At 43.8% G+C, this 8,333-nt stretch overlaps 2 protein-coding genes across 2 annotated transcripts; one reads left to right on the plus strand and one right to left on the minus strand.

Moving 5' to 3' along the window:
• The first annotated feature begins 23 nt into the window (after positions 1–23).
• Positions 24–4,311, plus strand: IFT20 (intraflagellar transport 20). The gene is made up of 4 exons (XM_090025196.1): positions 24–519; positions 2,057–2,142; positions 3,249–3,352; positions 3,886–4,311. Exons 1-4 carry the CDS (start codon positions 393–395, stop codon positions 3,965–3,967), a joined length of 399 nt encoding a protein of 132 aa, XP_089881322.1. The 5' UTR covers positions 24–392; the 3' UTR covers positions 3,968–4,311.
• Positions 4,312–5,271: 960 nt separating this feature from the next.
• On the minus strand, positions 5,272–8,333 carry TMEM97 (transmembrane protein 97). The gene is made up of 3 exons (XM_090025195.1): positions 8,174–8,333; positions 6,294–6,438; positions 5,272–5,541 (listed from the first exon to the last, which is right to left on the minus strand). Exons 1-3 carry the CDS (start codon positions 8,294–8,296, stop codon positions 5,291–5,293), a joined length of 519 nt encoding a protein of 172 aa, XP_089881321.1. The 5' UTR covers positions 8,297–8,333; the 3' UTR covers positions 5,272–5,290.

Below are 8,333 nucleotides of genomic sequence, written 5' to 3' on the forward strand. Positions count from 1 at the left end.
CACCTCACTTGCGGATGGGCCCCGTTAGTCGGGAACTGCAACTCCCGGCAGGCTCCGCGGCAGGGATGAAGGCCCCATGCCGTGGTAGCGGGCGGAGGTCAGCAGCGAGCCGAGCCTGGCAGCGACGCGTCATTATAAATAATTAAGAAGAGTACTACAATAGAATTAAAAACAATGGAATGATCAAAACAAACGCAGCGCCCCGCCATTCTCAGCCTATCCTCTCCCTCCCTCCCCCCCCGCGCGGGCCGCGTGGTACATTCCGCGCGGGGGGCGGGGCTGTCGCCGTGGCAGCCAGAGGTCGCCAGTAGGCGAGTCTCACCGCGCGGGGGGCGCTGCTGCGCCCATTCCACCGGCGGGTAGACTGAGGCCCTTGGGCACAGGCGGCGGCCATGGCCCGGGAGCTGCTGGGCGGCGCGGGGCTGTACTTCGACGAGCTGAACAAGCTGCGGGTGCTGGAGCCGGGCGTGGCGCAGCAGACGGCGGAGCTGCGGGAGGAGTGCAAGGCCTTCGTGGACAGTGAGTACCCCCCCCTCCAGGATCGGGGCCCGCCGAGTCACAGCAGGGCCGGGCTGACTCCTGTTTCCCGGGGCGGGGGGGAGGTGTCACTCCAAGCTTGACCCCTTGGGAAAAGGGGGTACGAGCACCGACCAGTTACACATGCAGGTTTCCCTCGCTCGATGCGGTACACACGTTCCTGGAAAGCACCTGTAACTCGAATTCGTGCCGTGTACACGTGGCTCACAAGCGAAGATGAGTTGCGCGTGCCCGTTTCCCTCGCTTGATGCGGTACACGCGTTCCTGGAAAGCACCTGTAACTCGAATTCGTGCCGTGTACACGTGGCTCACAAGCAAAGATGAGTTGCGCGTGCCGGTTTCCCTCGCTCGATGCGGTACACGCGTTCCTGGAAAGCGGTGCGCAACTCGAATTCGTGTCAAGGGAACCCACTTTGCAATGTAACAAGTACGGATGCCTTCCAGGACCTCGACTGTAGTGAAGTGGCGCTGTGGGGCTCCTGGGCCACTGCCCCGAGCAGTGGCTGTGGGTGGCTTCATGGCTCACAGCTCCCAGGGGAGCCACCACCCACCTCAGCGCCCCTCCCCCCCCCCAATAATTTTGTGTTCCTCTGCCTGTATTGTCACTCCCACAATGCACCGCACAAAGCAGGTGACTACGGGCTTCCACAGCACCAGTCACATCAGAGTGAATTTACCTCGCATACAATGAATTTTTGGTATAAAAAGGGTCATTGCCTAAGAGTGAATTTGCACATACACAACGCACATAAAGCGAGGGAAACCTGATCTAGGCCTGAGCTTCTCATTGCCAAGCTCCTGTCCAGCATAGATATAAGAGGTCCATGTCAACTTCCCCTCTCCACCCCAGCAATATTTGACCTATTATTTACGGAGATGTTTTCTGAAGTGAATTCATTAGTGTAGGGAATGGGTTGGCTGCAGATAGCATTGCTTTCTGTTCGCTGCGGCAGCCGTGTGAATGGCACGCATACACCTGTGTAAGGCAACGTCTTGTTGCAAATCTTGACTTCTCAACTGCTTTCGGTTAAAGACTAATCAAGGCAAAGTTTCCATGAAGTATTATTTATTGTGACATTTCCAGCTCGCAGCACATGCAGCAAGTGCATTTGGTCTCACGCAAGGAAAAGGAATAGCTTTTTTGTAGGTAGAAGCCCGGCTTTGTCTTTTGAAAGGATTATTTTGCCGCAGGGCTTTATTGTGATATTGTATGTTAGGACACTTCACTTGGTAAAGAAGCCAATGAAGGGCTTTATTTAAATCCAGAGATAAAACAAGTCAGAACACAGAAGCATGCATCTTAGTAGAAGAAATAGCACCTGATTTTAGTAACAAGAAAAACCACAGAACAGTCCCATTCCTGATGCAATCTGTGTGTGTAGTTGTTTCTGTAAAGCATGAAGTAATCCCAGTTTAAAAAACAAAGCACTCAAAATCTATCAAAATACAACATTGGTATCACTTTGATGGATGCATTTGGTATAACAGCAATTTCTTTCTTTTTTTCCCCCCTCCCCAGAAATTGCAGAGTTTCAAAAAATAGTGGGTAGCTTAATTGAACTTGTTGATCAACTAGCAAAAGCAGCTGAAAGCGAGAAGATGAAGGTACTGTGCAATTATTATCTAATGCTATCTTCTGCCTCTGCAAGTAAAGACTGCCCCTCCCTCGTTTCACATTCAAAGCAATCTGTAGCAATCCATCTGAAATAGACAGTTGCAGATGGTGGTGTGTGTGGGATCACGAGTGACAGCCAGGTCTCCCCTTATCAAGGTGTTTAAAGAAGCATTGACAGATTCTGACAAGCACGCTCATTATAGTGTCACATCGCTCTTGTATTTGCATTATCCCAGCCCTACCGGTTGTTGGCATATGTGCAGGTAAACACGCTTTCTAATCAGGTTCTTTCTTCCGCTGATTTGTTTCAAAGGACCCAAATTTCGCATGTGCGGCATCATTCAGAAAGCATCACCAGGGAGAGCATCGTCATTGAAGGGATTTGGCAGAAGAAAGAGGTTGATTAGAGAAAAAAGCATTTACATACACACTAATGATAGCTCCTTTTGCGAACTCCATTGTTGATGTATCCGTAGACAGACATCACCAATCTGTACATTTTATAGGTTAATTTAGAAATATTTAGTATGATAAACAAGCAAATGTATTGTCATCTTGATTTGGTGGGGGGGGCAAGTCAGAATTAGCCGTCACCTCTCTGCTTACCTGTCCTTCCCTTGTACCAGTTGTCAATGATCCCATAATATTTCTAGACAGGGCTTTCCCACTGTCCTCTCTGTGGCTTGGCCAAATTACCAGCAACAGTAGTGTCAGCTTCCCCTGACAGGAAAGCGGTGCTATTACCTAACTTAGTAGTATGTCACTACCAGTTCACTAATGTCTGTGCAAAGCTAGCAAGCCTCTGATCCACAGAAATACACCTTGTGCATGACATTCCACAGCTCAAAGGTGATAGATTTGTAGGGACTCTGTCTGTACCACAAACTCTCTTGCCATCTATCTTGCTTTGCCCTATACTATGTGTGGGTCAGATATTGTGGCAAATCTTAGGTTTGAAGAGGAAATCCTATGAAAATGTTACGCTTCTCGGCGCCCAACTGTTTTAAAAGGACCTGAAAATTGTCCAGCTGGAAATGACAGTAGCAAAACATTAACGATAAAATTCCTTTGCTAAAAAGCAATCTTGTTTCTATAGGCAATTGGTGCCCGAAATTTGCTAAAGTCTATAGCTAAGCAAAGGGAAGCACAGCAACAGCAGCTTCAGGCTTTAATAACTGAGAAGAAAATGCAATTGGAGAGGTAAGTTTGTGCGTACATGAAGCCAAGGTTGAGACCTCTCTCTGGAAGTCTGATTTGATCTTTTGAAAGATAATACTGTAACAAACATGTATTCAGTTTGTAAATTCTGCTGCGATTGTGCGAGTTAAATGCTTAGTCTTAACATGTGCACTCCCGTCTACAAGGGAGCATTCGCCAGGGCTTTGGATTTTAATTGTACAGTCCATCTTCAGCAGTTTGGCCAGCGGGGCTAAAACAAAGCCTGGTCTTGCATTCCTGACAAACTAGTGGCCAGCTAAGGGCAGGCTAGGAAAACTGTCCTTCAGTGTTCAGTTTGCTCACTTTTTTTAAAGGTAGTTCAGCATTGATCTTCTCAGTGGTGCAAGGTCTAAGTCACTTAGATAGCTAAATTCCATTTTCAGAGTGACATAGGAGCCTAAAGCATACTGATTTCCCTCTGCCCCAAAAGGCTTACGTCACTCTTGGGAATGGAACTTAGTCACTTAAATCACAGCAGGGGCTAAACACAACATTTTAACCTCTCTCTCTTTCAGATATCGAGTAGAGTATGAGACCCTATGTAAAATAGAAGCTGACCAGAATGAATTCATCGACCAGTTCATTTTTCAGAAATAAAGGACTTGGAGACCAAACAGCAATGACCTTGGAAAACTTTACCATTCCAGTATACTAATAATTCCAAAAATATGCAGTTTTGCATAGTGTATGAATGAGCAAAATAGTTTGTACAAAGGAAAAAGCTTTTTTTAATTCTGTATGAACTCAAACTAAAATGGCAATAAGAAAGGGTTTCCCCCAGATGTAAATAAGACCAGTTCTAGCCTTTCACTACTTTTTAAAAAGTTTGGTATGGTCAGTAGTTTGAATTCAGATAAATACTGCTGCTACTATGCGACTCCCTTACCTTTTGAAATGTACGGTACTTTTAGGTAAATCGGAAAAATAAATTATTGTTTTTAGACATTGCTTTCTTTGTTTTATATTGCCTCTGGATGTCAGAGTCAGCTGCTACCGTTCATCTCATTTCTAGATTTGGAATTTTAAAACATTGTCTTCTTTAGACTTATTTAACTGGATTGCCACATCTAAATTTCCTGGGGGCTATAGTAAAAAAGGCTTCAATTCTTAACTTGTGTGGAGTGATCAGAAGAGAATCAATTACCACCTAAGGTTTTTTTGGCGGAGGAGGGGAAGAGCAGTTAGTGATTAACAGATCTCTCAAACACCAAACCAGAACTGAGAACTGGTGTCAACTATAAATGGGTTCTGCTGAAGTTTTCAAACCTGGATGTTTAAAGGTAATTCCAAGAGTGTACTTAGATCCTAAATAGGAATAGACTGACTTCTAAAACTGCTGACTACCGACAAATCTCATGCAGATTAGCAGAAGTTACATGCACCTGAAATAAAACAGTTTAAATGATTACACGCGTATCTTTGTGCATCACTTTAGAGAGAGACAAAGGTAGCCAGCTGTGCAACTATGGATCTACTCTGCCTTCTGCCTAACTTTAAGCAACCAGGTGTGGGAATTGGTTTTCAGTGTAAACCACCACGACACAGGAGGCTGTATAGAAATATACTTGCAATGACTGAACAGTCTTCTCACTATATGTATTTAACATTTTCTTTTAGCGATTTAGAACTAGGCCAAAAGAGACAATGCTGTTCGCTGCAGCTTTGAAGTCTAAATAGCAGAATTACTTCAAATGCCGTCTCCCAGAAGTCTCCCTGTTACTTCAGGTCATTCCCCTGAGATGCCCAATGGGATGCTAAGTCAGCTACTTCTGTGTATTTCCAGGTCTGAAACAGCAAATAATCCCAGTTCAGGAATCTTACAGAAAGACTTGTGCAGTAGACAGACTTGTTAGGTGGGCACTCTTCCCGCTGAATTAAAAAGGCTAAAAACCAGGCAACCATGGTTGTTTCAATCTCTCTTTATTTCTTTTTCTTTTTCTCCACCTGGTTGTATTGGGGGCTGTATAGCATGGTAAACAGAATCAGGAGTGGGATCAGCAAATAGGGGATGTATACAGACATGAGGGTGAGGCGCTCCTGCTGGGTCTGAGGACCCTGCTGCTTAGATTCTGAGAAGTCATGAAAGAGGATGTGGGCAAGGACAGGTAGGAGAGTTGTAGCTACGTGAGTGGAGTAGATAATTGCAGGCGTCCGTATCCATTTACACCCACCTGTATTAGAGACAGAAGTGATGCATATTAATATTTTTTTTCCAAACAAAGGGCAGTAGTCAATAGCTTTTCAACAAACAAACCCACAGTCCAGAACAGCACGAATCCTAGTTGCAATGAGTACCAGGTCTAGTGAAAAACTGAATCTTGAGGGGGTTTTTAAGTGGAAGACTAACACCACAAACCCTACCAATACCTGCCTCAGTGGGAGGTTAGAAAGAATGCACAAAGGAGTCCTGAGATGTCATGAAAGCATCAGAGCAAGCAGATTAACCATTTCCCAATATCAACAACGTACACACTTAACTTCAGGGCTCACTTTCACTCTCTTCGTGCTAGACTAAGCAACCATGAGAAACCCTGCATGTATCCTCTTTATCCCCAATTTACAGGAGAAGAAAATGAATTCATTAACCTGAAAAGTTACCTGAGATGCTTATGACTTCTGTTCTCTCCCCACTGACCATTACATGGAAATCTAGGATTTCCATTGATATTAAAGGGCTTTGAAATGAAAATGAGATCTGTTGTGCCATGCTGGAAAAGCAAAAGGGAGGTACATATCTCCTTGCGTATTAAGTCAATTTGTTTCCTAGTCTGCACTGCTTAGTTAGGAAATCTTTTATTGAAGTAGGACCCCCCATGATACATATTTATAATGGCTCAAGTCAAAGCCTCTCTGTACCATAAAGCCACGTTTTTAAAGGAAAAAGGTATGCAAAATACTGTTCTTCCATTCCCTGTATACCAACCTTTGAAAAATGCATATGCTGCAAAGGGAAAGAAAGGCAACTGGAGGAAGGCTTCACAATAAACAAATGTCCTAAACCATGCAGGAGACTCCAGCATCATGGCATCTTTAAAGCTTTCCATATACCATTTTAACATCTCCGTCAGCTTAAAGCAAACACAAACAGCACATTAAAACTTATAGTTAACATTTTCAGCAACACAGTTTCATCTTTGTATATAAATCTTCACTTGTTCAACTGCCAGTATTAACAGGTGTTAAGTTCCTAAACCTGGTGAATGCACTCCTTTAAAATGCACAGTGAATTCAGCAGCACTTTTTCTCTGTTTGTGAGATTATCGAGACCGCCTTAAGTAGAGCCTCTCCAAAGTAAGCAGCCACAGACTGCTCCTGATCGGTCATCTTTCACCTATGGAACAAGGCAGGTTTAGCAGATAGAAAAAGGATGTTTTTATTCCTGACCTTGCTCTATATAGCCAAAGTGGATCAGAAATGCACTAGTATTTAGGCATTTTTAGGTACAGCTAGCTTCACAAGACTTAGCAGGTGCCATTAAGTCACTAAGAGTTTGGTGTCTAACTCCATTAGACACCAAATTCCTCTTGCAAATTCCTCCAGGCCTCTAACTGTAGTGGCAGGCACCTAAGTACACGTCATATCTGACCGGTGATGTTTTGCACCGTCAGCTAACTGGATAAATTGGTCTGAATGCCAGAAAAGTACATTCAAACATGGCTTTTGAGTTCAAAGTCCATTTAGATTTGCTAGCTAAATATTAAATATGGATTCTGTAATCGAGTTATCCTACTAGCTGGAAAGAAGGCCAAAATGAAGTCATTAAGTGTAAGCTACAGCTCCTCTCACCCACATAACAGAACAAGTCCAATAGATTATGCTAATGAACTAACGATAGATTACTGATAATATGCACTGTACTCCATGCTACTGATCAAACCATTATAACAATGATTTGGGGGTGGGGGTTCAAATCAATACAGACATATACTTTGGTTGTTCGTACAAAATGTGACTGGCTCTAATATACAGCAGCCAGCTTTTTCTCTCCCCACAGCACACTTGCTGCAGGTTATTCAACAGAAATTAAAACTCACATTAAGCAAGCGAGTTATGGTCTCCTGCTATACTGCTTCCTGTGTCTTTGACATACCATAGTAGCCTTTTAAGACACTTAGTATAACATCTATAGAAATTATGTTGTGTCGCCCAGGTGTTCAAGTACTTCCAGGATAGAACAACTTTTGGCAGTAAATTACTATGCTATGAAAGTAGCAGAAGCAAGAGAAGTTTAGCAGATGTTTCTGGCTTTAAACTGATGATATCCTTTCAAATGGCAGAAGAAATAAATGTACATAAATGTCTCCTTTTAATCATTTTGTTATCCAGCTGATTAGTGTAAATGATTAAAAATGAAACCGAGTGGACTGCACTCCATTCAAAAGCTTGTCTAAGTTTTTCCTAACCATGCAGTTAGCCCACAATAAAAAGGCATCACCCACAAAATCCTTGCCCCTCTCATACTTCCTGGACCATCGCAGCTACAACATTGCTCCAACACAGCTAATCCCAACGACACTTTGCAGACTTAGTGCCACGTGAGCTCCGTGCTGTTACAGCATTCACTCGGTGAACAAACACAGAATGAAAACATAATGGTATAGGGACCGGGAGATGAAATTTGTCTTAAAGATGCCACAAGATCAAGTGGATTAAGCTAAAGTCTAGTCAAAATTACTGTGGTTCAAACCATGGCACAGAATTAATTCCATTTCAAGTCCCTCTCATCTGTCCATCCCCATAGATTTTGCCCGGAGCAGCGCACACAGTCACTGCATTGAGAGGCCCTCGGCATCAGCTGCTTACCTTCTGCGGGTAGACACTACTTGCAGGCACAAGAATTTGCAGGTCTATCAGTAAGGTGATGGGGATATGACTGAGAAAATACAGGGCAAAAACCCATTCCAAGAAGCGAGTTGCAGCAGCCATGTCCTCCTTGCAACAGCAGTGGGAGGAGCAGCTACCC

This window comes from Crocodylus siamensis, chromosome 13, assembly GCF_052110815.1.
Source record: "Crocodylus siamensis isolate JL-2025a chromosome 13, ASM5211081v1, whole genome shotgun sequence".
In the NCBI taxonomy this organism is placed as follows: domain Eukaryota; kingdom Metazoa; phylum Chordata; order Crocodylia; family Crocodylidae; genus Crocodylus; species Crocodylus siamensis.

What these genes read in the sequence shown, in the direction of transcription:
- IFT20 (XM_090025196.1), top strand. Translation starts at nt 393, where the DNA reads ATGGCCCGGGAGCTGCTGGGCGGCGCGGGGCTGTACTTCGACGAGCTG. An exon ending in GTGCAAGGCCTTCGTGGACA is followed by an intron (nt 520 to 2,056) that starts GTGAGTACCCCC and finishes CCCCCTCCCCAG; the next exon opens with AAATTGCAGAGTTTCAAAAA. An exon ending in CTGAAAGCGAGAAGATGAAG is followed by an intron (nt 2,143 to 3,248) that starts GTACTGTGCAAT and finishes TTGTTTCTATAG; the next exon opens with GCAATTGGTGCCCGAAATTT.
- TMEM97 (XM_090025195.1), bottom strand. Translation starts at nt 8,296, where the DNA reads ATGGCTGCTGCAACTCGCTTCTTGGAATGGGTTTTTGCCCTGTATTTT. An exon ending in GTAGTGTCTACCCGCAGAAG is followed by an intron (nt 6,439 to 8,173) that starts GTAAGCAGCTGA and finishes GTTTGCTTTAAG; the next exon opens with CTGACGGAGATGTTAAAATG. An exon ending in AGCATATGCATTTTTCAAAG is followed by an intron (nt 5,542 to 6,293) that starts GTTGGTATACAG and finishes TCTCTAATACAG; the next exon opens with GTGGGTGTAAATGGATACGG.